We start from the raw sequence: 27,527 nt of genomic DNA, 5'->3' as shown, positions 1-27,527 counted from the left end.
GCTCTTCTAGGTTCTCAACCACAGAGGCTTTCAAGAAGCCTCTTTCCCACTCAGGCCCCACCCACATCCAGCCCTCCATCCCTTCAGCTGGCACCCGCAGGAGGATGAGTACTGCAGGGATCTGGGGGTGACTAGCACCGCCTTCAAAACTCAGCTTGTCCACTGGCTCTAGGTCCTCTGATTCCTCAGCTATAACATCTACTTCATCAGGTCACGTCCTTAGAGCCATGATGGCCTGGGTTTCAAGCCTGACTCTATTTCCTCACCTCTAAAATGAAGATGCTATTAGCAACTCTCTTATAGGATCATGAGTGTAAAGTGATAAGAACAGTGCATGGGGAGGACAGGCAAGGTGACTCATGCCTGTAATCCCAGCACTTTGGGAGGCCAAAGCGGGCAGGAGTTCGAGGCCAGCCTGGCCAACAAGGTGAAACCTCATCTCTACTAAAAATACAAAAATTAGCTAGGCGTGGTGGTGCATGCCTGCAGTCCCAGCTACTTGGGAGGCTGAGGCACAGGAATCATTTGAACCCAGGAGGTGGAGGTTGCAGTGAACTGAGATGGTGCCACTGCACTCTAGCCTGGGCAACAGAGCCAGACTACACCTCAAAAAAAAAAAAAAAAAAAAAGAACAGTGCCTGAAAATACAGGTTGGATATTTAATAAACCTTAGCTATTATAAATTTGCAATTCTAAAATTAAGAGTTTTGAAAATCAAGATTTGTCTTTCCTTTTCAGGTTTTTGTCAGTTTGGTGACAAAACTCATTGGCCAACAAACCTGATTTTTTTTTTTTTTCGAGACGGAGTCTCTCTCTGTTGCCCAGGCTGGAGTGCAGTGGCGCGATCTCGGCTCACTGCAAACTCTGCCTCCCGGGTTCACGCCATTCTCCTGCCTCAGCCTCCAGAGTAGCTGGGAATACAGGCACCCACCACCACGTCTGGCTAATTTTTGTGTGTGTAGTTTTAGTAGAGATGGGGTTTCACCATGTTTAGCCAGGATGGTCTCGATCTCCTGATCTCGTGATCTCCCTGCCTCGGCCTCCCAAAGTGCTGGGATTACAGGCATGAGCCACCGCACCTGGCCACAAACCTGATCTTAACTGATATCAGGCTACTTATGGTCTTTTTGTTGTATCCTGCTTGGTGAGAACATCCATATGTTTCACTGCAGAAATAATAATATGTTTGATTATGGGATGCTGTCCCATACTACAGAAGAAATGCTATTAACATGTGAAATATGTCTGAATTACCTTTTTAAAATCTGGGCAGCTCTGAATTCCAAAACATATTGGCCATAAGTATTTCAGATAAGGGACTATGGGCTGGGCGCAGTGGCTCATGCCTATAATCCCAGCACTTTGGGAGACCGAGGTGGGCAGATCACTTGAGGTCAGGAGTTCAAGACTAGCCTGGCCAACATGGTGAAACCCCACCTCTACTAAAGATACAAAAATTAGCCAGGTATGGTGGTGCAAGCCTGTAATCCCAGCTGCTCGGGAGGCTGAGGCATGAGAATAGCTTGAACCCGGAGTCGGAGGCTGCAGTGAGCCCAGATGGTGCCACTGCACTCCAACCTGGGTGACAGAGTGAGACTCTGTCTCAAAAAAAATAAGGGACTATGGAGCTATGCTATTATGGGATTGTGGTTGGGATCAAAAGAGACAACATACATCTAGCCTTCGGCTTTAGGAGCAGACCTCCTAGAGGGTGCTCAGGTTTCCATGTAGAAAGAGAGAGAGAGAAGGAAGCATCCCTTTGGGGCTGCCTCTCTCCTTCCCCCTCCATGCTCAGTCTTAGAACTCACTGTTCTTCACTCCTCTCTTCTGTCTACTCAAACTTGGCTCATCCTTCAGAATTCAGCTGAAGAACCCTTCTTCCTGAAATGGTCCTCTCTCTCCAAACCCATACTGCACCAGGTAAAGAGCATGTGGCTGGGGAGGGTGGATGTGTTGCATCTCCTTTCCACCTTCAGGCGGCTGGCAGTGACAGCTTACATCACTGAGCTAAGACAGACTCTCATGCAGCAAGTGGCCACTGTGGCAAAGGGTGGCCATGGAGACTGATGCTGAACTGTGAGTGGGCAAGAGGGGCAAGGCAGCCCACCTGATAAACTCAGGCCCTGCCTGCTGGGCATTAACAGGGCTTGACAAATGAATTATGCATTTCTTAAGCACAGAGAACACATCTTACACTTTTTGTTCTTGTCCACATTTGTTTTTTGTTACTGTTTTTGCATTAGTATTCTCCCAGGATCTATCAGGAACCTAGGCACCAAGACACCCAACAAATACTGCCAGATGAATGCAGTGATCTGTTAATATCTATTGCTTCACTCACTGACAAGCTCTTCTCAGCACCGCAATGCCTACTTTGGCATATTTATGCTTCTTAGAGCTATACCACTATTTTGATGACACTATGCCATTTCTAGAGTTTACATTTTATGACTCTGAAACAGTTTAGGTCCTTAGACATATCCTCAAACCAATGTGTTGACTCAAAAAACTTAAGAGAAACTTACTAGAAAAGTTCACAGAATCTGGAAGCCTACAGCTTCGGAGCATTCTAAGGCTCCAAACATTCAACTTATCCTAGGATTGGCAACTCATATCAGCTCTCCGGTTAGACACACGTCTTGCCGTCTTGTGTCCTCAGCTCTAATCCACAGCCTGAGGATCTCTCCTTCCCGGGACCAGGCCAGCACTCCCCTCCTGCTTTCACCCCTCTAGGAGGCCTCCCTAAAATTCTTCCTAAGGGCATTCTCAGAATTAGCCTGGCTTTGAAGATTATTCAGAACCACAGAGGGAGGTGGGAGTGGCCTCAACGCTTTACAAGGCTGCAAAATAAATCAAAAGGTGAAAGGAGCTTCGTGAAGCCCAGAGCTCCTTGCCACCAGGGCAATGCATTAGTCGCACTGCCTGTGGTGCAGAGCAGCTTGCGAGGCAGGGGCAGGGACAGGGGCAGAAACTGGGACAGGGACGGAGGAGGGGCACAGACAGGGGCGGGCGTGTACCTTCTGTCTGCGGTGACTTTGCGGCCCTGGGGCTGTGGGTGCCGGCTGCCTCGCAGCACGGTGGGGCCCTGGCGGCTGGCGTCCGTACCGGCCAGCGCTGGCGTCTCGTCGCGGCTCCTGTGCAGTGGCACAGACGTGCGCACGGCCGATACCACGTGGTCCGCGAAGGCGCGCGCGGGGGCGCCAGGCCGCTGGCCGCCGCGCATGCGGTAGGAGCGGGGCAGGCAGGGCCGCGTCTGCTCCATCACGCCGCCGCTGCAGCTACGCGAGCAGGCCGACCAGGGGCCCCAGGCGCCCCACACTCCCGGGGCGCCGCCGCCGCCGCCGTCCTCGGGGGCGCCCTCCGACTCCATCCGCTGCGGGACCTGCGGAGACAGAGGCGGGTTAGGGGACCAGAACACCGCTCCTCTCTTCACCCGAAAAGCTTTGAGCAGGGTCGACTTATCCATCAGGCACAAGTAGGCACAGTCTGTTTCAAAGACAAGTATTAATACAATCCAGCCTGGCTTAGAGTTAGTTTTTGGAGGAAAGAGGGCCCCGCGAAGGCAAAAATGCCTAGGCCCCGCGAAAGTCATAATGCGGCCCTGGTTTTGGGTGTCATGGCCTTGGAGGGCTCTAAGTGCATGGTACCCTCACCTCTTACGCGGTTTCAGGAGTCCCCCTTAACCTCCAACTCGGTCTTCCGGATTCCCGCCAGAGGGACTGGACTTCCCATAAACTGCAAGGAAGACATGCCTTGTGTTACCCTGCGGGAAAGGCAAGGAACTGGACACAGTGGTTGAGAGGCCACCGCTTTAGAGCCAGACTGCCTATGGTTACACCCCTGCCACCACTTCCTAGTGTGTCCAGAGTTTGTTCCTTCCGGTGGGTTCATGGTCTCGCTGACTTCAAGAATGAAGCTGCAGACCTTCACAGTGAGTGTTATAGCTCTTAAAGGTGGTGTCACGGAGTTTTTTCCTTCCAGTGGGTTCGTGGTCTTGCTGACTTCAAGAATGAAGCCGCAGACCTTCGCTGTGAGTGTTACAGCTCTCAAAGGTGGCATGGACTCAAACAGTGAGCAATAGCAAGAATTACTGTGAAGAGCAAAAGAACAAAGCTTCCACAGCATACAACGGTACCTGAGTGAGTTGCTGCTGCTGGCTGGGAGGGATGGGGGGGGGAGGGGGGAGGAGGGGGGGGGGCGGGTCGCCAGCTTTTATTCCCTTATTTGTCCCCGCCCTCATCCTGCTGATTGGTCCATTTTACAGAGTGCTTATTGGTCCATCTTACAGAGTGCTGATTGGTCTATTTTACAGAGTGCTGATTGGTGCATATACAATCCTCTAGCTATACACAGAGTGCTGATTGGTATGTTTTTACAGAGTGCTGATTGGTGCATTTACAATCGTTTAGCTAGACACAGAGCCCTGATTGGTGCGTTTACAATCTTCTAGCTAGACAGAAAAGTTCTCCAAGTCCTAGGAAGTCCCCCTGGCTTCACCTCTCACTAGCAGTGTGACTGGGAAGTTTCTGAATCTCTCTGAGGCTCACTGTGCTTTAAAGATGGATAGTACCAGTACCTACCTTGTAAGCTGTAAGGGGATTTAGGTTAGGCCATCCATGTGCATAGCAGAGAGCTTGGCACTAAACAAATATTTGTTAGTAATGATAATAATGTCCCTGCTGCCATGGTAACTTGGAAAAGGTGAAAAATGTCAGAAGGTTCAAAAGCTCTATCCAAAGAGTGATCTACACCCGCATTTAACTGGTCATTTCAGAGACCTACTGTGCCAGGCTCCATGCCAAGAGCAAGCACACTGTAGTTTATTCATTATGCAGACATGCTCTGAGCACCAGCTGTATGCCAGTGCTGAGCCAGGCCCAGAAGACAAGGGAAAACGCATCACAGGTCCACACAAGTGCTTACATCCAGCAGCAGATGAGCTCTATGCAGCCAGTACAAGATTGTGGGAGGCTTTTGGAAGGGACTGGCTGTCCAGGCTGGGCAGGGTGAGGGCGGGAGAATTGAAAAGACCTCAGAAGAGGAAACGGGAGTCACAGTCATAACTGTAATTGTTCAGGCACCTACTCGGTGCCAGATTACATAGCTCATCTCAAGAAGAGATCATCCTAGGTAAGCCAGGTGGGCCCTAAATCCAATGACAAGTGCCCTTATAAGACATGGAAGAGAAGACACGGACACAGAGACAAAGGCAGTGTGACTCCTGAAGCAGAGATTGGAGTGGTGTAGCCACAAGCCAAGAAATGTGTGTAGCCACCAGAAGCTGGAAGAGGCAAGGAAGGATTCTCCCCTTAGTAACTTTGGAAGGAGCATGGCCCTAGTGACACCAGTTTTGAACTGCTGATCCTCAGAATTTCAAGAGAGTAAATGTCTGTTGTTTAAAGCAATCCAGTTTGTGGTAATTCATTATGGCAGCCCTAGGAAAATAATGGAGTGTGCTTATACCTGGAGAACAGGGAAGGAAAATGGGCCGGCACGGGCCGCACTCCTCCTCTGTGTCCCATGCTGCCCAGATGGCACATGTGTAAATGGCCCGGCTCTGCGACACAGGCAGCACTAGTGCCAGTTACACTTTCCAGGGCCCCTCAGCTCCCCCAGCCACCCAGAGAGGTTGATGTTATATGGCTTCTTTTAGAGGGAAGAAACTGAGAACCTAGGAGACTTTATGACTTGTCCTCCATCTCAGGCTAGTGCAGGGCACAGACAGGACTAAAATTGTCTCCTGACTCCTGGTCTAACATTCATTTTTCCCCCGGCAGCATGTGGCCTCCCTGCCTATGTTGTTGCTAGAAAACAGAAGGTTAAAATGAGTAGAAATAAAACCACTTCAATAATTGTTCTAGTGGAAGGATCAATGGGATAAACGGACAAAGGCAGAAATATGTTTCTGGCACATTTGGAGATTTCAGTTATCCACTGCCTCCTGATCTCTCATTAACACAGATAACTAAGACACTGCCTACAATAGTTGGATTAGACATGCAGCTATACTCAAAATCCACTTCCTAGAACTAATCCCACCCTTAATTTAGTTCCTATTGCCAAATTGGGCAAGGTCCCTGGGGGAAGAAAACATGAAGCCACATTCCGTCCTATTCTATTCATAATAATTCTCTAATTTATAATTGAATTATGGTGAGTGACTTGAAATTCCATCTGAGATCCCATGGTGGGAAACTAATCACATGCTCCAGAATTGTATTTTTATAGTATGTAGCCAGAAACAAACAAACAAACAAAAACACAGAAAAACAGAAAGGAAGGTAGGAGTAGAAACAGAAAGAAAAAGAAAGGAAGAAAAAGCCAATCAAAGAAAAAATGAGGGGATGAGGACTTGAGATGTTAGCCTGCTAGTTGCATCGACCACCCAGCCTCCCTCCACTCCTTCCTGATCCTCCTAACAACCCTCTCCCCTTCTGTTCTCATAGTCAAGGAGTTTTCTGTAAGGCAAGATGCAAGATGGGATAACTTTCAAGTGTTTTGAGACATAATATTCCTAAAATTAGGACGAACTAACAGGACCTCTGTTAGTGACAGGCAGCAAAACCAAATAATAAATCATGGTAAGAGACAAAAATAATTGAACCTCGAAGCTTTATAATCTGCCAGCGTGCTGCCCCGTCCCCAATACATACTGACATGTGAAGACCAAAGCAGAAAACCTGTTCTAAAATGCACGCTAAACCGCTGGTTTTCTTCATCCTTTCAAGGATGTATATTTCCATTTTGCAGATGTAGTCACTGAGGTTCAGAGTGTCCATGTAGTCTAGTGGATGATGTGGGCTTTGAAAATATATGTGAGATAAAATAATGCGAATCTGCTAGTATTGCTTGGTAGATGAAATGAAATAGCTAGGTAAGGCATCTAACATGTCCCCCAGCAGGGACAGAGAAAATCTCCACTTTGTCCCTTCATTAGGAGAATGTACATTACCATTCAGAAGCTTTATAATGTGTAAGACACAGGTCCAACCCTAGAATCAAATCAGTGCTCTCTCCGCTTCACTGGAGATTTTAAAGGATGGGGGCGAGGTGGGTGTCAGGGTAACATAACAGAATTAGAAGAGGAGCTTGTTCAAAGCACACATGCCATGCCGTGACCCTTCCCCCCAGAGATTATGACCTGCCCTGCATGGGGTGAGGCTAGGGTTAAGGGGGCCATGTATTTTGGATGAAATCCTCCAAACCTGATATCCCCCTCCTCATTTAAAAACTACTGCTTGATATTATGGTGCCTCTCTAAATAGTCATGATGGGGCATAAGCCAGGGAGCAGGAAACAGAAACAACATCCAGAGCCCGGCGCGGTGGCTCATACCTGTACTCCCAGTACTTTGGGAGGCTGAGGCAGGTGGATCATTTGAGGTCAGGTGTTCGTGACCAGCCTGGCCAACATGGTGAAACCCCATCTCTACTAAAAATACAAAAATTAGCTGGGTATGGTAGTGGGTGCCTGTAATCCCAGCTACTCAGGAGGGTGAGGCAGGAGAATCACTTGAGCCCGGGGGGCAGAGGCTGCTGTGAGCTGAGATTTCGCCACTGCACTCCAGCCTGGGCGATAGAGAAAGACTCCATCTCAAAATTAAAAAAAAAAAAAAAAAAAAAAAGAAAGAAAGAAAAGAGACAAAAGAAAAAGAAAAAGAAACAGCACCTAGAGAAGTTAGAGAAGCAGTGTAGTCCCCTTCCCATTTAACTCAACTTGGGCTGTGCAAGAGACTGTGACAGTGTTAGAGGGAAATTGAAATCCCCCCAAAGACTTTGGATTTGGAGCTGGATGCCCTAACTGACCATATTTTGAGATCAGCTCTATGGAAGTGTTGGTTAATGTTAGGCAGGGACATTTGCATAAATATATATCCATAGGAAGGTGTATATATGGGGTAGCATTCCCTGTTCCTTAGGTCTTTAGTCACATCTCCATATTGGATGAAATGTGGTGGGAATGTATTCAGGGGCCCTGCCAGCTAAAGCCAAGGTAGGCAATGTGGGTCAATGGACACTTCCTCCCTGGAATTTGAATTTCCAGCAAATCGACGAGCAGACCAAATGGCTTTGAGTCCTTGGCTCCAGCAGCAGCTCCTTTGAACTTGCTGTTTATGCTGAGACCAATCCTGTGCAATTGCTCTCTGATGTGCCTCACTTCCCACCTGCTTCCTAGACTGATTATTGTAAATTCCCTATTGCTTATGTTAGTTTCTGTTGCTTGCAGTAAAGAACCCTAAATGATATCTAAATCAGTGGTCCCCAACCTTTTTGGCACCAGGAACCAGTTCCATGAAAGACAATTTTTCCACAGATGTGGTGGTGGTGGTGGGGAGGTAGGGATGGTTTCAGGATGAAACTGTTCCATCTCAAATAATCAGACATTAGATTCTCATAAGAAGTGTACAACCTAGATCCTTCACATGTGCAGTTCACAATAGGGTTCACGCTCCTATGAGAATCTAATGCCACTGCCGATCTGACAGGAGGTGGAGCTCAGATGGTAATGCCCGCTGGCCCGCTGCTCACCTCCTGCTGTGCTCACCGCCTGGGTTCCTAACAGGCTGAGGCCCAGTACTAGTCCACAGCCCAGAGTTTGAAGACCCCTGATCTAAATGATTGCAAATATTATAATATACACATAAAATGTGGTAATCAAGATAATGTGAAATGAACTGGGTCTGCCTTTGGCACAGGACTTGGAGGACAGAAAGCAGCTACTGAAACGAGCAAAGGCTGGGAGAGGGAGGTGGTCTGGACTTGGCAGAGGCCTCATGATTAAGCGAGCCCAGGGCAGAAAGAGTCATTTAGCGGCAGTAATTGACCACAGCCAGAGTAACTGGAGAACCATGGTCTCCATGAAACATGATGGGACCAAGTGAATCAGAGGCACACAGGAGAGACAGCAGGAGAGCTTTGAGAAGAACAGGAGAGGTAATTATCAGAGCAATTGTGGATGGGGTTTATTTCATCATAGCCTTTTTAAGGGAAATGAACATAAATGACCAAAATATAAGGATGGTCAAATAAATGAGGGTCAAATGACTCCGTGAAGCATCATAATCATGAATAATACAGAGCAATATGGAAATAGTCTTGTAATACAATATTAATTGAAAAATGTCAAATATAAACTTATAACGACACCATGATTATAATAATGTAAAGATTCTATAGCATAGGAACAGAGCCTGGAAGGCGACATGGAAAAATGAAAACATACGATCTGTTACTGAAGCTGGACCCAGGATAAGTTCTCTTGTAATTTAAAAAATTTCAGTCATGGTTACAATATTGCTTGCTCAATAAATAAAAATAAATAGATTAAATGGAGAAAGATTTGGAGCAGATTGTGGAGAGTGGGAGGCACAGAGTGAACTAAGAGTTGGTGATAGTCTTGTCACAGAAAACCCTGGAAATTTCTCATCGCCACCAGTAAATTCATAACCAGGAACAGCTCTCAATGTTTTCAATGGATTTGGTTTCTGTACTAATGTGAAATCATGTAAGGTTTCACTGGTTTCTAATTCTCTTTCTACAAAATAAACCTCCCATCTGTTCTTCATAGAAAACGAGTCACATGCAAAGTCTGAAATTCTAAAGTCTCATTCTAAGAGAGACTGGAAAAAGTAGGTTTAGTTTTAGCCACATAACCAAGTCAACACTCTAAAGCAAACATTTCAAAAATACACCTTAAGTTTGAGCCCTGAGAACAAAGTTTTGGGAACCTGAGAGCAAATGAAAGCAGGAACATATAGCTGGCTGCTCAGCTAGGACAACCTGGGGCCTGTGCAGGATCTCGGGGAGGTGGGACCACTTCATAGAAAATCTCCAAAGTTGGCCAGGCGCAGTGGCTCACGCCTGTAATCCCAGCACCTTGGGAGGCCGAGGCGGGCGGATCACCTGAGGTCAGGAGTTCGAGACTAGCCTGGCCAACGTAGTGAAACCCCGTCTCTACAAAAGATACAAAAATTAGCCAGCCATGGTGGTGCACGCTTGTAATCCCAGCGACTCAAGAGGCTGAGGCAAGAGAATCGCTTGAACCCAAAGGAGGAGACTTTAGACGTTAAACGAGACTTTAGAATTTCAGACTTTGCATGTGACTCGTTTTCTATGAATAACAGATGGGAGGTTTATTTTGTAGAAAGAGGATAGAAACCAGTGAAATCTTACATTTCAAGCGAGGAGAAGGAGGTTGCAGTGAGCCGAGATTGCGCCATCGCACTGCAGCCTGGGCACCAAGAGCAAAACTCCGTCTCAAAAAAAAGAGAATCTCCAGACTCCTGCCAGATCTAAATTCAGGATTATCACTATGGTTTTCTCTGAGACATATGATTTAATGTTACATCTTGATCAACTATCTAGACTCTGACATGACACATTGCAAAAGGCCCCAAATCTTACCTTTCAGCATTCCTGTTAGTGCCAGCAGCTGCAGTATCAGTGTAAGAACCTCACAATATGGAAGACGGGAGCATAATACATTTAGCCTTGATTATTGGATCAGAATTGCCCCAATAGTAATTATTATGTAAATGAGTTCTACAAATGCATTTCAGGAACAGTTAAATGATGTATTTGCACAAAACCAAAACAAAGAAGGAGTGGGTAGAAGCCAAGGGAAACCAAGATAAATGAGGAATGAGAAAGCCACGCTTTAGAGAAAATACGAACCACACAGAGGAAAGCACCACTGACATGCAGCCACCCAGCAGCTAAGCAGTTCTGAGTGGTGTTCTGCACTTTCCAGCTCTACCCGAAGGCTTTCTCTCAATACCTGTGTCCTCCCAGTTGGAGAATTCTCACAGTAAATGATCTCAGACACACAAACTCCACCGTACTTCTCCAAGTATATGTTATTGAGTGTATACTCTGAACACGTGGACATGCCCCTGCCCTATTTCTCCTACTGCTGTGCTATGCTTCTCAAGGTGAGAGCCACAGGGTAATTTGCAACACAATCTACCTGACATATAACTTGAGAAATGCAGATTCCTGGCTCCTACACCAAACCTAGTGAATAAGAACCTCTGGGGAAAGGCCCAGGAATATGCATTTTAAATAAGCTCTCCAGTGATTTGAATGCATCCTCTGGTTTGAGAATCACTGGCCACTGGACACCCCTATGTGAGACTCAAAGAGGAGAGGGCTAAACTGAGCTCATAGGCTGCTACTTCCTTAGCCCCCAAATGCTCTAGCCACACGATTTTATTACCCTCAAATTTCCTGCATTTTGAACCACCCCTTCTACTTCTGCCATTCAAGTTGAGGCCAACTCAGGATTTCTCATATGAGACCAGGAAAGATTCATAGACTGAGAACTGCCCCTCATGTGGTATGTAAGCTAAGCAGATTCCACTGGAAATACTGTATACTTTTAATAAAAGAGGTATAACAGCAAACGGGAAATGTAGAAAGAGGAAAGGGTGGACTCGTGGGAAGCTCTGGACTGGACCCTGTAGGCTGGTCCCAAGTCTGCCGTCCCTCTTTGTGATTTGAGGCCAGCCAGTCTGTGGCTCGGGACCTCAGTTTCCATATCAGTAAAATGAGCTGGTTGGACTTAACGAGGGCTGAGGTCCCTTCCAGTGCTAACAGCCTCTGATTTTTCCTGGAAGCACGCTTATATTTCTTGCCACTTATTGATTCGCTTCAAGTACCACAACAGGGAGAGGCAATCCCAGGTTGTACCCAGGGCTCCCCACTGCCAGCAAAGAGGCTCTGAGCACAGAACTTCCCTAAACACAGGGCAAAGGAGGCCCGGATGCATTTCCATGATCTTTAAAAGCAGGGCCCAGCCAAAACTACGATGCAATGAGGTAAATATTTGGATGTGATCTGCATAATCGGAAACACTCTTCTTTCTGAAATTGACCTGACTCTTTCATCACCAGCCACATGGAAATTGTACTTTGTTATAACTAGAAAATAACACAGAGCATGTGCCTTGGTACCCACTCGGCCCTGTGTTGCTGCGCAGTTACTCAGGAAACAGAAGCAGATGTCTCTGTGTAGTGCCTGGTGTGGTTTTTTGTGCTAGCCTCATGCTCTCCACGGCAAGTGGCTATTTGCAACCCAGGCCAACCAGGACAGTGAAAATAATGAGTAATGCATGAAATAAAGAGTGCTGGCTTCTGGACCCAGAGGCCGATTCGGGGAACAGCAATCTTCCAGCAGAAGAGTCTGCCTGGTGACTTGGCTGTCTGCATCTGGGTCAATATTCAGCACTCCCCAGGAAGCCCCTGAGATCAGCAGGCCGCTTAACAAAGGCAAGCTGAAAGCATTTTCATGGAAAGCATCAGCATCCAGCACAGAACAGAGCATGCAGCAAGTGTTCAACAAACACCTGAGTGAAAGAGGCTGCAAATGGATTGAGATTTGACCTTACCTGGATTCCCTGCCTTAGCCTTTCCCTCACTCACTCAGGCTTCCCTGTAACACCAAAGGTATTTTCTTTTAAGATGGAGTCTCCCTCTGTCGCCCAGGCTGGAGCACTGTGGCACAATCTCGGCTCACTGCAACCTCCGACTCCTGAGTTCAAGGTTCAAGCGATTCTCCTGCCTCAGCCTCCTGAGTAGCTGGGATTACAAGCACACACCATCATGCTCAGCTAATTTTTTTTTTTTGTATTTTTGGTAGAGACGAGGTTTCATCATGTTGGCCAGGCTGGTCTTGAACTCCTGACCTCAAGTGATCTGCCCACCTTGGCCTCCCAAAGTGCTGAGATTACAGGCATGAGCCATCACGCCTGGCCGCCAAAGCTATTTTCTTAAAACCTAGCCCTACTGTGTTACTCTCCTGCTTACCAATGTCTCCTGGGTCCTCACTCTCCAAAAGATAAAATCCAAAATTACTCTTTGCCATGGCATCCTAAACCTGTCACCTTCTGGCCTCAGCCTTCCTTTCCAGCTTCAACTCCATCTCTGTCCCCCCATGCTCACACCACACAAGAAGTAGGACACGCCCTCTCTCCCTGCTCACCTTCACCTGGCTGTTCTCTCAGCTCCAGTGCTCTCTCTTCTACTCTGCCTATGAACATACCTTTCCCATCCAGATCAAGCAGGCTCTCTCCCATTCTCCAGGGCCATTATACACCCTTCTCCATAGCACTTACCACCTGGCACTGTCATTATCTTTGTACACAGCTACCTCCCCACCAGCCCCGTGAGCTCCCCAGGGCAGGAATTATGTCTTATTTATCTTTGTGTTCTACCCACTCTCTCTAACAGAGAGTCTGTCACCTGGCAGGCCCTCAGGATATATCTGAAGGACAGGTGAATAAACCCATGGATGAATGAATGACAAATTTCCCAACGGCTTGGTCTCCTGCCTACCTGCTTTGTGAAATGTCAAACACTTCCTCTCCCTAGCAGTACATGCCATGTTCAGCCACTTAGCTAGTGATCTGATGCCTCTACTATTGTCCTTACTCCATGTGCCTAAATGTCAAGAAGCCGACAGTCTAAAGAACAGTTCTGTCTCTTCAAAGCAGTCCACCCAGGATTGACCCCTGGCTATCCTCTGCTTGTTGAAATGCTGTCTCTCCTTGACTTTCAGGACACCATATTATCCTGGTTCTTCTAAAATTCTGGCTGTCTCTTTGCTGGCTTCCCCTCCTCTACCTTCCCCTCAAATGTTGGAGTTCAACTCTTGGTTTTCCACTTTTTTAATCCAAACCTTCTTTCAGGAAAGACATTGCAGCATGAGCAATGATCTTCATGCGGATATCTCCCCTATTCATGGATAGTCCCCAAACTCTCTTCCAAGCACCAGATTTACATTCCCAAAAACCTGGTTGAAATATCCACTGGGGTGACCTAGGGACTTTTCCTATTCCATCTGTCACCTAATAAGGACATGAACACCTGCTCCATCATGAATTCTCAATCTTCTGGCCCATACAGATGTGGCCCCATCTCCCACTGCCCTCCCCCAATTGGACACAAAATCCTGCCAGTTCTACCTCAGAAATATTTCCAGACCCTGTCCCGTTTTCTCCAGTCCACAGTCCATGGTTTAGTCCTCATTCCCAATTTGCTCTTACCTGATCTCTACCCATCCAATCCCTCCTCCCCACACTTCCATGTTCATGGTCATTCCTGAGCTCCTCTCCACCTCCAGGACCACTCCAGCCCCCCAGCCAGGTTTACAAGGCCCTTCCTTCTTTGGCCTCCACCTGCAGCCTCCCCACCAGCACATCCTTGTTCTTAACCTCTTACTCAACCATGCCAAGCCTCTACATCACTCTACCTTGGACGATCTCAAAAGCCCCCCTTCTCCCCCAACCTCACTTTACGTGATAAATTCCTGCTTCTCCTTTGAGACTTGCCAAATGCTATTTTATACCCTCTTTGCAGATAACCCAACTCCGAAGTAAGGATAGTGGCTCTGCCCCTTAGGCATCCATTGTGAGTACACTACATTTCACTATAATTTCTGGTTTTTTGTGTCCCATACCCCAAGTTGTGAAACAAAATCAGGTATAAATTCCTTATACCTATTGCTCTTACCCAACTATAAAACGAAAAAAAAATTATGAATGAAATAACTACAAAACTGAAAACTAATAAAAATTCAAATTAACAATATGAATTTAATGGGATGGGAGGTTAATAGACATTGTTGGGCATGATTGCAGGATGTATTTAAGTCTTTTAAGTTTCACTTATTGACAGATTCTTTTGAATTTGAGCATGACAGATCATCATTTGATTTATATTTTTCTTTTGAAAAATGAATTTGTTTTAAATTACCAATCCATTATTTTGAAGCGCCAATACATAAGGCTAAAATTTTAAATGCCGCTTAATGGAAAAAAAAATTCACTATTGTTTAGCACCACACTTATTGCTAATGAGCTATTGTGAGCTGGGCCACAAAAGACAGAACCTGTACAATACAGCTGAAAGGTGCACACGCCATGATCTCTATGGGATGGAGTCTTTGGAGATCGGCACCCTATGTGGTATCTCAATATTCCCATCCTTTTGTGGATTCAAAATTTAAAAATCTTTTCTCACTGAAACCAAGGTACTCAATCGTCATTCAGATTATCCAGAAGAGACTCATATTACAATTTTCAAGTTATCATCCAAATGAAAATCCTAAACTTAAAAAAATATCAAAGTTCCAGACCACCAAGAATATGCTCCGGGGGGCATATTCAAGACTCCAGCGGATATGGGTCCTCAGCTCATAAATCATTGTTTTAATTATTGTTATTTTAAAAGACTTTATTTTTAGAGCAGTTTTAGGTTCACAGCAAAATTGAAAGGAAGGTACAAAGATAGCCCACATTCTCCCTGCCCCCACATATACATAGTCTCCCCACGTTATCGGTATCTTCCACCAAAGTGGTACATTTGTTGCAATTGATGAACCTGTATTGCCAAATCATAATCACCCAAAGTCCACAGATTACATTAGGGTTGACTCTTGGTGTAGCACGTTCTATGGGTCTAGACAAATGCATAATGACAAGCACCTATCAGTGTAATATAGAGTGTTTTCACTGCCCTAAAAATCCTCTCTGCTCTGTCTATTCTTCCCTCCCTTGCCTCAACCCCTGGCAACGGCTGATCTTTTTAGTATCCCCATTGTTTGTTTTAATTTTTTTTATTATTATTATACTTTAAGTTTTAGGGTACATGTGCACAATGTGCAGGTTTGTTACATGTGTATACATGTGCCATGTTGGTTTGCTGCACCCATTAACTCGTCATTTAGCATTAGGTATATCTCCTAATGCTATCCCTCCCCCCTCCCCCAGCTGAGGCTCAGAATCAGGATTGGAACCCAGGTTTGGCTGATTCTGAAGCTCAGACTCCTCTCTCACTGCCCCTTGGTACTTAATTCTTAAGGCTGCTGTGAGTTCCAAATACTAAGTATGAAAGGGCTTTGTAGACCAAAAAGTCCTGTATGCTTGTTAGTTTAGGGCTTAGTTATTCTCATTTATATGTGTAAAAGAACAATACTTTAGAGAAGGAGCTGACATTATTTTGGAAAATGCACTGTCTTGCAAAGTACAGAACCTCCCTAAGGAGATAATAATTATGTTAGTCTTTCCATATACTTAACTGGCTACAGTGCAAACCTGATATGAGTCAGTTAAGGAGGTGAAGATATTTACATGGTCTGTGGGAGCAGGTCATGGCAACAGGTGAGTGAAAAATCCAAATACCTGGGCCTCTCCAACAAAGGAAAAGATATTAAGTATCAAGGGCCCAGTGCAAACTCAATAGAAAAATCCTCTCACAAAGGTGTACCACTGAGCAGCCATCCCTGAAAAAGGTGCCACGATTTGGGATGCAAACACATTTTCTGACTATATTATTTCCAAAATATTCACCCAGTTGAATTCCACGGGTGCCCTTTTGAGATCCTTCCAGTCACATCAAACAACCTATAAAATCGATCGCCCTTGTTTAAATAATATTTCTTTGCTTCTTGAAGAAACAGAGGCAATGCCTGTTAAGCCTCTCCCACATTGCCAGCGCTTTATTAACTTCATTTAATCCTCACAGTTGGCTCCGCTTTATCAATCAGACCTGAGTTCACATATCACGTCTTCAAAGAGGCCTCCCCTGGCCACGCCATCTACAGTAGTGAGTGTGTATGGGTCCACACACACACATAACCACATTGCTGTGTTTCATTTTCCTCACAGTAGTCATTACAGTCTGAAATGTTCTTATTTGCTTTCCTGTTTATTGTCCGCTCCTCCCATCTGAAACAGAAATGCTTCATTCTATGGAGGAACCTTGCGTGTCTTATTCCTTTCTAGCCCAGCTCCTATAACAGCACCTGGCACACAGCAGGTACTCAGTGATTGTCGAATGAATGCACCCTGCCAGATGGGAAGAGCTGAGAAGCTGATGTAATCTGCTGAAGGTTACGCTGCTGGGAAGCAGTGCTGCCAGAATTCAAACTCAGATCGGCCTGTTCCAGAAGCCAAGAGATGTCCACCCTCTCCCCGCCACCACCAGGCTTCTCTAGCTGGGGTTGCTAGCAGCATATCAAGAAGCACCAGAGAGTCCCCCAACAAAGCATGTGGCATCTTCCCAGGTTATCAGATTCCTCAAGGGCATTTTACAAAATGGGGGAAAACGGCTGAATTTTTTTCTGATGATAAGTAATTTAAAACATTGTTTAAAAATTAGAACAACCAGTTATCTTCCGGGAGCAGATGGCACATTTTGAGGAATGTTTAAATAAAATAGTAGCCTACAAGAAAATTCCAAGCATTCAGTAGGCCACTTTGGGCTTCCCCAGGCCATCTGTGTACGTGTGTGTGGGTGCATATATTCACACTCTTTTGCTGGTGGGGCATTTTGGTGGAGATGTTTGAGAAGCACTGCACTGTCCTGGCCACGACCCAAAAGTGCTAGAGTTGAAATGAATTAGTAGACAGGAAAGTAGCCAAGAGATGACCACCCTAAACAATGACTTTCAAGGCCACGAAGAGCAGTTCTACAGAGAGAAAGGTAAACAGGCCTCAGCTAAAGAGATTTGGGTGACAAAGCAAAGGCACAGATCACTACAAACAGACAATGTTACCAAGGAGGGGGATGCAAATTCTCCTTCCCAGAGCAGTTCCAGATTGAACAGATCTGTCTTTCAGGGATGGCTTAGGTGTGGTCTCGCCTGAAAGAGAAAATCTCTGGAAATTACTTCCATCTCAAGAACTCTACAGTCCAGACCACCAACAACAGCCAAATTGGGAGCTCACACCACTATTTCTGCCATGAGAAAAAGGGGCCCCTCTTAACAGATCTTTGGCTTGATCTGAACCTTCTGGCCCCAGCTATTCACAGAAGAAGTTGCCCAGGCCAGATTCCTTGCTCTGGCAAAGAACTGAGCACTGCAGCAGTGCCTGTGCTACCAAGGCGGGCTCCTCTTGCCTTCTGCCCATGTCGACATGAACCATATGTATGGCAGAAAGGAGCCTCTCTCAGCAGCCCTCCTAGGCTTCCCCAAACATTACAAGTCCCCCTGGCTCTGAGCCAAGAATCCCTCTCAGAGCCAACAGCTTACAGCCCATTAAAAACCCTGTGCAAATGCAAACACTCTCTCCATTAGACAAGGAAGAAACAAGAACCACGCCTTGGGACTGAGCTAGCAGTTGTTGAAACTAGACGAGGGGCTGGAGTCCCTGAAGAGGAAATATCACTGTATTAAAAACCACAGATATTTCCAATGCTCACAGTCAATTACATGGGAGACCAAAGGTGCCCTTGGAGGCACTGTGTGGGCAAGCCGATTCTGCCACATTACAGGCAGTACCAGTTTGGAGAGATGGGAGGTAACTTTGGATTTTCTAGCTGTCTGAGGCCTGAGATCCAGTGTGTTTAATCGTAAAAATACTACATGAGAACATTCATAAAGTCATTTAATCCACACCCTGAGCCTGTGAGATCAATATCATCCTCATTTTATCCACAGGAGAGTCACTAATCTGTTTAGCATCCCGGATGGCCAAATACACCACGTTTATTGGTGAGCAGAAGTACCATTATGAAAGCCCTCATCCTCCTGGCCCTTTCTTCTACATCATGGGCTCCTCCATCTCTTTTTTTTTAAACAACCACTTGGGAATGTTGGTCATTGGGCCTAAAGAAGACAGAAGGCTCTATGTAGGTCTCAAGTTCAAGCTACATATGACACTTGCCTTTAATGGAAGTCAGCGCTGGGGGTCATTAGGCACCAACCCAGATAGTGTTTCCAGGCATTTGATTCACAGCATAAGTCTTACTGTGAACTCAATATAATGGGAATGATTACAAGTGAGCACAGCCACCATCACATGGATATAGGGCACAAAGGGAAGCCAGCTTGGGGCACGGGAAAGGCGGCTGCTCATGAGACATGGCACAGCTCCATTTTGGGCTTGCCACCAACATGGCATCTCACACATCTGTTGCCCTTGGTGGTTGTGGATGGAGCTGCATTGTATTTTCACTCTGTGCATCCCCACATCTTATTTCAATTGTATACTTTATTGATTATAATAATGGATTATGATGGTCATGGCCTATAAAGTTTACTAAAATATACTTTGTGACCACTGAAGGCATTAACTAAATTCATAGAGAAAAAAACTATTTGGTTACTGCAAGTATAAAACTTTCAAACACTTCACCCTTTTCAGAACCATTATTCAGAACAATGGCTTTCAGCACTTGATATTTAGCACAAGCCCTCTCAGGAACATAACTAGTGCATTATTACAAGACACATCAGACATTGTTTCCTATTTGCTACTATTCTCAGATTCTCTTTCCTTTGAGAATCCCACAAGCAGGCTTCAGGCATTTCAGGGTCCTCGGCCATAATACCATCTGATGACGTGAAAAGCTCACCAGGATCCAGTGCCAACATTACAGATAAAGCACTCTAAGCCACACCACCAGTGAGAAGCCAAGCCAGGACAGCAGCTCGGGATGTCCCATGCTCCATCCACCACCCTCCGCCTAGTCAACACAAGGTGCAAAGTCAGAGAAGCTGCAGACCAGCCTATCTGGAACAACAATGACTGGGTGAACAACACACCCATGTGAGAAGCAATGTGGTTTCTGGCTAAAAGAAGAGTCACAAAAATGAAAGGGAAGCATGCTGGGCCCAGGAGGGTGGAGGGAGCTCTGGAAAATGCCCTCCACCACCTCTAGCACTCTGATACTCCCTACTGAAGGAGAAACCTGGGGATGGCTACAGAGGCCTCTGAAATACCTATGACTGCGGCTGCTTCTAGAACGACAGTTCTCAACCAGAGGCAATTTTGCCACCAGGAGACATGAGACAATTCAGACACCCTGCCATACACACACACACACACACACCCCCCACACACATGCATCACACACACACACCACACACACACCACACACCACACACACACACACACACCCCACACATGCATCACACACACACATACCACACATGCACCACACACACACACACCCCACACATGCATCACACACACACACCACACACACACCACACACACCACATACCCACACAACCACACACACACCACATACCACACACCCACACACACACACCACACACACTACACACACACCACACATACACACCACACACACACACACAGTTATCTGGCCCAAAATGTCAACAGTGTCTAGGGTGAGAAAACCTACTCTACAATAAGCCAGGCATGTCCTGGACACCTCTCAGCCTTCTCTGCAAAGCCCCAGTTCTGACTTGTGCAGAGAAGAGAAGAGCAAAGAATCTAGTCCCCAGAGCATGGCCATTGCAACTGAAAGGAGGAAGGGGATGGGGCACAAAATCATAGGGAGCAAAGATCCAAAAAGAAAAGGTCCAAAGGGAATGGGACTGTGGGAGGACATATGGGGACCCCGAGTGGTATCCCTGGGTCTGCCTCTAATGTGCTGTGGCATCCATGCAAAGAGTCCAGGGAGGCCAGTTTGCTTCTTGGTGCATCACTAGTGGCTGTTGACATAGGCTATTTTTAAACAAGGTCACTAATAAAATATACAGTAGGGGATTCCCAGGGAATCTACTATTAGGAGAACTTCTTAAGCCGTTAACAAAGTTTGATATTAATGAAGTTAAATTGTGAATATACTCAGACTAGGGCTGGCCAAGTAGCATGAAAAGGAATGTCGCTCTGATTCATTAAATGGTAGTGGCAGAGCCCTTGCAATAATTGGGTTATATGTGAAGTTTTATTCAAAGACATAAGGGTCATCCCTATCAGTGGATGGTGGAGTGTCCCCACATGCATGGCTACAAGATTTAACTCTACCTAGAGCCCACATATGTCAGCTGGGGTTCCTGAATGCCAGGGATACCTGGCCAGGAGGAGGAGGTAGACCATGAAAGATTAGCAACCTCCCTACCATGGATTTGAGCCATAACACCCTCTAGGCCAAAGCTACACTTGAAGTGACACTAAGACAGTGATTTGGGTAAACTGATGCAACTGTTCAACTAGGAAGAGGAGAGAGTAGGGGAGGAACGGGTGACCCCTGAAGGTCCTCCCAGCCTGATATGCAAGAATTCTCAGTATCCTGGATGTAGGCCTAAGACAGGCTCGCTACAAAGAAAGGGGACAGAGCTGCCTGCCAGGAAGAGCCAAGTGAAGAAAGTGTTGTTTGGGCAGCACAGTCTTCTGTGCCAGCCTCAGGAACCACAACCTTGTTGGCTTTTCCCATTCCTGCTTTGATTTCTTTTCCCCACCGCATTCTCCAGCCCTTTTTTTCTCTAAAGACAGTGTCTTGCTCTCTTGCCCAGGCTGGAGTGCAATGGCACAACTGTGATTACAGGTCACTGCAGCTTCAAAATTCTGGGCTCAAGCAATCCTCCAGCCTCAATCTCCCAGGTAGCTGGGACTATAGGTTCATGGCACCATGCCTGGTCAATTTGTTTATTTTTATTTTTTGTAGAGACAGGGTCTCGCTATATTGTCCAGGCTGTTCGCACACTCTGAGTTCAAGTGATCCTCCCACCTTGACCTCCCAAAGTGTTGGGATTACAAGCATGAGCCACCATGCCTGACTGCATTCTCCAGCTTCTAGGTCACACATGTATATTCCTCTGAGAGCCCTTCCATTTGTGGCATCAACCCCACCCCCATACCCCAATCACCCAAGAGTGCCAAACACACATAGGGCTAGCACCCTATAACCACTTGCTCACTTCCCAGAGCCCAGTAAGGCTATTCAGGGGGCAGACAGGCAGCAGGTATTCAGTGGGGCCCTCCGGCAGAGAAACAGAGAACCTGACAGTCCAATGGGGGCAGCAGGTGCGACCTTCTCCTTGGTGGCCCTTGGAGAACAAAGGCCAATCCACACAGCCCATGGAGCACCGAGCTCAGCCAGCGGAGCTCACTCTGCTGTCCTAAGCCTTGGAGCAGTCTGGGGACCCTCTAATCTGCCAGGAAGCACACTGGGTGCTTTCCCACGATGACAAATGAGAGCTCTACCAACTTGTGGAAGGGGGTCTGGTCGTTGAACTTGGGAAATGAAAGTGAAAGGGAGCACTGTTGGAACATCTGGGCTTCGAAACACATTTAAGGCATGAGTTCTAGAAACAGGAGATTCTTTTTAGTACTGAAAAGCCACATGAGGCAGCAGAAATCAAGGGTGATGGACTGAACTGCCCAAACCATTGAAGAGATGGCCACTTCCAAGGAAGGCAGGCTTCCCTGCATCTGGCAGGATGGCTCCAGAAACAGTCCTTTCCTCTCTTATTTGTCCTTATGGGTTCTAAGCATAATCGAGCTATCACACTCTAGGTACTGTGCTGAGTGTTGGCCATGCATCAGCCCTGATTCCCAGGATAACCCTGTGGGGCAGGTCTCATCAGGTTTGTAGAGGAAACGGAAGCTCAGAGAATAGTTCTCTTGCACTAAGCAGAAGGGCACATTTCAACCCAGGTCTGTTTTAAGAAGATTTCCTGGGGCTTTCAAGAGCAGAGAGACTCGTCTTTCTCTTTCTGTTGCCCAAATACAAGGCCAGGCCGATGGAAGCTACCTAATGAATGCATAGTGGGTTGAATGAGTCCTTCCACCTTCATGCAGGAGTCCTAGCCTTGACTTCCCCAAAATGTACAGCAGTCTTGACAATCCACCTGGAACCAACTCCTCCACCGGTTTCTGCCACGCACACCATGATGCCATCTTCCTCCTCTCCCTGCCTCTCTGACAGCTGCATCTGCTGCTATTCCTCATTTTACTTCCTCCAGAATCTCCCCCTAACATCAGAAGCTTTCTCTTTCCCGTGTTCCTGCTTGTCCATGCTCACAGCTTGTCTAGAATGTAAGCCAGAGAATATGACTGACAACAGCTGCCTGGCATTTCTGCCACCATCTTGATTGCCACATTTCTGAAACTCATCTCACTATCTTCTCATCTGACCCACTCAAAAGCACCTCCTCCTGATGATACTTGGTGTCTGGTGGCAATACTGCCACCGTCCCTAAAGCCACGGCTACAAAGCGGAGTCATTCTTTTTCTCTCTGTGTCTCCTTCACTCCTCCAACCTGGTCAGTTATCAAGTCTTCTGGATTCTTTCAATAATCTCTCTTTTTCAATTTGATTATAATTCCCCTAATTTGGATCATAGAGTTCTTAGTGGAAAACTTTACCTACTATAGCCTGACTTTGAAAGCAAGCAGTCCTGAGTTCAAACACTGGTTCTGTGATTTATAAGCTCTGGGACTCTGGGTCGCTGCTATGGTTTCAATGTGTCTCCTTCAAAATTCAGGTGCTGCCAGTGTGATAATATTAAGAAGCGGGGCCTCTAGGAGGTGATTAGGTCTTGAAGATCCCTCCCTCATGAATGGGATTAAGGGCCTTATAAAAGAGGCTTCTGCCGCCTTCAGCTGGCTTGCTCTTCTGCCCTGTGAGGACTCAGCAGTCAGCCCTTTTGCCCTTCTGCTTTCCACTATGTGAGGATGCAGCAAGAAGGCCCTCACCTGATGCTAGCACCTGGACCTTGGATTTTTCAGCCCCCACCACTGTAAGAAATAAGTTTCTGTTCTTTATAAACTACCCAGTCTTAGGTTATTTGTTATAGCAACACAAATGGGTGGATGCAGTGGCTATTCAACATGAATAAGCCTTAGTTTCCTCATTGGTCAAGTGTACTCAGCTTGCAGGTTATTGAATATGACAGATATCACATTGTACAGTGTTCTGCACATAGGGGATGCTCAATAATTGGTAGCTATCACCAGTATTATTATGACTCCCAGGTGGTCTCCCTGCCACCAGTCTTTCCTCCAACCCCATCCATCTGACACACACCTCCAGAGTAACCCTCCTTTATCAGTGTCTCCCCCTTAGCTCAAAGGGCTTCAGTGGATCCTCAGTACCAGAAGGACAAAGTCTATCTCGCCTAAGATAGGTATTTAAGGTCTCTCTAGTATGGACTCAACCTGCCTTTTTAACTGGACTTGTTACTGGCCCTCCCCTGGCCACCCCCTACCTCCAATCTACAAACACAAATTCCTTCTGTGCACCCTAGAGGGGTCCACTTGGTATTGTCAGAAAACCTCATTCATTCTCACCTTCCCACTACACCCTTCTAGTGACAAGATAAATATCCTCCCTCCCTGGCTCCATCTACTGGACTTTTCCCATTTCTGCCATCCCAAACCACTCTGCATCCCAGCAGGGAGGTTGTCTTTTGCTAAACTCAACATTTCTCCACTGTCTTTTTATATATGCTAGAGTTGCCCTTCCTAGGATTGACTTATTTTGACTTTATCCCCTTTTAATATTTTGGGATGGAAAACATCCCATATAGGGATGCATATGCATCTCTATAGATTTTAATATTTCTTAGTGTCTCCCATAGACTGAGTACAGTTACATACCTTCCCAAACATTATTGCTTTTCTACCCTCTACAATGAATTAACACGAGGCCTTGCCCATAAAAGTAGTGGATAAATATTTACTGATTTGGAAAAACAGCCCCTAGTGAGAGTGTGGAGGGCCCATTCCACATGGTGGACTATGATAGACATGGTCCCAGCCCTGTGCTGGGCTCCGGAACACCAGGCTGTGCTTCATTCCTGTTCCTGCTTCTCTGGTGGCTGCCGGCTTTCCCAGGGCAGCTTCTCCAACTGGAATTCCAGATGTAACTTCCCACAAGGTATAACTATGTGTAGTTTTCATTCCCCTGCAGAAGAGCCATGGGCTGTGTCTTACAATCCAACAGTGTAGGTGGGAGCCACCGAGGTGAATGTGCACTGAAGACCAGAAACAGCTGGTGTCCAGAAGCCAGAGTTATGCATGGTATTTGAGGCACTTAAGGGATACCATGAACCAGGAGCTGCTTTGGAGATGGGACTGGTAGGATCTAAATGAATTTGTAGGGGCCTCTCCAAATGAGGCCTACATGCAGGGTCCAGCCTTGTCTTCAGTAAGAGAATGAGTGACACATAGGAACCGGGCCCAGGGGGGGCAACAGGCCACATGAGATGGGGTCACTAGAGAAATTATACCCTTACACTCCCACAGGTGCCAAGAGGGGCCAAATCCATGCCCCGACCCTGAGTGTGGAAATGGCAGACTATCTCCAGACCCCTCCGCAGTGCCCTTAGTACAAGGACTTGAGTGGGCTGGGCTTCTAAGTAGCAGGTGGCCGGGGCAAAGCTGGAGGAGGCAACTTCTACTCAGCGGCAAGAAGAGCAACCTCGGTTTGTGAAAATAGATGGAGGCATCTGTTTCTCTTATCTATTGGACAGAAGAAACAGAACACACCTAGACTGTACTTCCGTATTCTCACCAACTGTATTAGTCCTTTTTCAAGCTGCTGATAAAGACATACCCGAGACAGGGAATTTATGAAGAAAAAGAGGTTTAACAGACTCACAGTACCACGTGGATGGGAAGGCCTCACAATCGTGGCAGAAGGATAAAGGCACATCTTACACGGCAGCAGGCAAGAGAGAGTGAGAGCCAAGTGAAAGGGGAAGCCCCTTATAAAACCATCAGATCTCAGGCCAGGCGCGGTGGCTCACGCCTGTAATCCCAGCACTTTGGGAGGCCGAGGCGGGCAGATCACGAGGTCAGGAGATCGAGATCATCCTGGCTAACACAGTGAAACCCCGTCTCTACCAAAAATACAAAAAAATTAGCCGGGCGTGGCAGCGGGAGCCTGTAGTCCCAGGGGGCACTCGGGAGGCTGAGGCAGGAGAATGGCATGAACCCAGGAGGCGGAGCTTGCAGTGAGCCGAGATCGTACCACTGCACTCCTGCCTGGGCGACAGAGCGAGACTCCGTCTCAAAAAAAAGAAAGAAAAGAAAAACCATCAGATCTCATGAGACTTATTCACTACCATGAGAACAGTATGGGGGAACTACCCCCATGATTCAATGATCTCTACCGGGTCCCTCCCACAACACGTGGGAATTAAGGGAGCTATAATTCAAGATGAGATATGGATGGGGGCCAAACCATATCACCAACCCTGGCCGTTCTTCCTTTAGGTAACCAAGGTTCTGTGACCTGGGCCTGGAACCACAGTCCAAGCAGTTAGGAGGATCTGGAAATCCTAAGTCATGGATCATTACAGTTGTCCCAAGGGTACCTAGAGGTATTTCCCTGTGCGTCATATCTCAGGGTAATGCATGTTAACATTGTTAATCCTGTTTGGTTCAAGTTTAAGTGCTTGTGAAAATTATGCTCATAGTTCTGTATGGCCCACGCCTCTACCACTACCCCAGTCACCAAGCTGTGCCAGTCAGTGAGAAGCAAGCTTACAGGAAAGAGAGGGTCCTTTTTGAGTGTGGAGACCCAGTAAGAAACCCCAGACAATAACAGCAGCAGGACCATTTGAGAGTTGTGCCAACACTCAGATTTCCAAAGCTGGCCCAGCTCCTGATCAAAAGCAGGAATGAAGAGCGTCCCCCCAGGATCCCCGCCCATCCCACTAGAAGTCATTCGTATTCCTGTGCAGTCAGCGGTTTGCAGCCAGGTTTGGCTGGGGAGGTCCCACTGCTCATTTCTCTCCTAAACCTCCCTGGTGTGCAGCCAAGTCTCCATTTTACGCAAACTTTAAAAACAGAAACGTAGGAAGAAAAACGATTCCCATGAAGGATGGAAAACTAATCTAACAAGAGATTACAGCTGTGCAGAGGGCTGTTGGGGAATACGGGCACCTTTGCAGAACAGCTCCCCGAGGGGAGGGCAGCATCTCACATCCTTATTCATATTGTCCTGCACACAGAGAGCTGTCATGGACAAGAGTATGAAGTCAAAATAAGTCAACTCTAGGAAGGTCAGCTCTAGCAAGGAAGCATGCTAGGAACTGCAGGACACTGAAATAAGTCTAGTTCCTATCCTAAAGGGTTTATAACCCGTCTAGGAGAATAATGCTGAAATATCTGAAAAAAACTGTTGAGAACAGGTTCACTTCAAAATTCACCAAAGGAGCCAGGCGCGGTGGTTCACACCTGTAATCCCAACACTTTGGGAGGCCAAGGCAAGTGGACTTGAGGCCAAGAGTTCAAAACTGGCCTGGCCAACATGGTGAAACCCTGCCTCTACTAAAAATACAAAAATTATCCAGGCATGGTGGCGCACGCCTGTAATTCCAGCCACTTGGGTACTTGAGGCAAGAGAATCACTTGATTCATCCACCTCCAAGGCTGTCTCCTCAGAGATAAAACAGGGATGATAATAATCCTGCCTACTGATTCATAAGGTTGCTGTGAAGTTTAAGTAGAATAACAGATGTTCTCTCTTGAACCTGGGAGGTGGAGGTTGCAGTGAGCCGAGATGGCCCCACTGCACACCAGCCTGGGTAACAGAGCTCCATCTCAATAAATAAATAAGTAAATCCACCAAAGGAATTTAAAACAGAAGACAGTACACACCAAAAAAAGGCTTTTGGAATTTGGACAGTTTGGAAAGGTCAAGAAGGCAAGGCGCGGTGGCTCACACCTGTAATCCCAGCATTTTGGGAGGCCGAGGTGGGCGAATCACGAGGTGAGGAGTTCGAGACTAGCCTGGCCAACATGGTGAAACCCTGTCTCTACTAA

The 27,527-nt window shown here is 46.7% G+C and overlaps 1 protein-coding gene across 1 annotated transcript in view; it reads right to left on the bottom strand.

Annotated features, from left to right (window-relative positions):
- Window positions 1–27,527, bottom strand: part of THSD4 (thrombospondin type 1 domain containing 4) — a 634,456-nt gene that overhangs the window by 563,589 nt on the left and 43,340 nt on the right. Inside the window, exon 3 of the mRNA XM_030814683.1 lies at window positions 3,018–3,382. Coding sequence (XP_030670543.1) covers window positions 3,018–3,382 — 365 coding nt within the window. The remainder of the gene's footprint in view (window positions 1–3,017; window positions 3,383–27,527) is intronic.

This window comes from Nomascus leucogenys, chromosome 6 (assembly GCF_006542625.1).
Source record: "Nomascus leucogenys isolate Asia chromosome 6, Asia_NLE_v1, whole genome shotgun sequence".
Classification (NCBI taxonomy): Eukaryota; Metazoa; Chordata; class Mammalia; order Primates; family Hylobatidae; genus Nomascus; species Nomascus leucogenys.
The sequence above is the reverse complement of the archived record's forward strand: the minus strand, read 5'-3'. Positions and strand labels throughout refer to the sequence as shown.